The 645-nt window shown below is 26.0% G+C and overlaps 1 protein-coding gene across 1 annotated transcript in view; it reads left to right on the top strand.

Annotated features, from left to right (window-relative positions):
• The first annotated feature begins 499 nt into the window (after window positions 1-499).
• The window catches only part of LOC108576979 (exportin-4-like), a 4,963-nt gene continuing 4,817 nt past the window's right edge, over window positions 500-645 (top strand). Inside the window, exon 1 of the mRNA XM_017940056.1 lies at window positions 500-584. Coding sequence (XP_017795545.1) covers window positions 534-584 — 51 coding nt within the window. The 5' untranslated portion in view covers window positions 500-533. The remainder of the gene's footprint in view (window positions 585-645) is intronic.

Raw genomic sequence — 645 nt, 5'->3', positions numbered from 1 at the left:
CTTAATACATATCTACAATACTTTTTTAAAGTTATTATTAGTTCTATATAAATAGTAAAAAATATATTCGAGGAAAGTTTCATGCATCCCTTAAAAAGGGGCAATTATAATAATACTATAATTATTTCATAAAGATAATTATTATAATGACAATAAATTTGTGTTTCATTAATTTTTTAGCATTATTTCATTAACTCGTAAAGTTTTATGTACATCTACATGTTTACTCGTGCCATTTAAATTTCCGTCCATGATGTGTACGCGTGGTTTTTAGAACTGGTTAGTCTAAGTTTATGGGGTTGCAATATGGCGTATATGTAACATATACAACATATTTACAATTTGTAAACCTACAAATTAAAACAGTAGATTTTAGTTGTGCAGTAGATTTAACTTAACAAATTCACTTGACTACGTTTAGTTTAGATAGTAAGAAGTGTGCCGAAATAGAATATATAACGAACGCCGTTCGTTGTAAAAGTTTGTTTACAGACAATTATTTTAACTTAGAAAGCGTAAATATTTTAGAACAAATGGCAGAACAACTAATAAGTGAATTAGAAAAGGCTGCACAAGTAATTTTGGTAAGTTTACATGCATCAAATTAATTTTTGTGAAGGTTATAAATAAATAAATTTATAAATA

The sequence above is a fragment of the Habropoda laboriosa genome, unplaced genomic scaffold, assembly GCF_001263275.1.
Source record: "Habropoda laboriosa isolate 0110345459 unplaced genomic scaffold, ASM126327v1 scaffold440, whole genome shotgun sequence".
In the NCBI taxonomy this organism is placed as follows: domain Eukaryota; kingdom Metazoa; phylum Arthropoda; class Insecta; order Hymenoptera; family Apidae; genus Habropoda; species Habropoda laboriosa.
Note: the sequence above shows the minus strand (reverse complement) of the source record. Positions and strands in the feature narration are given on the sequence as shown.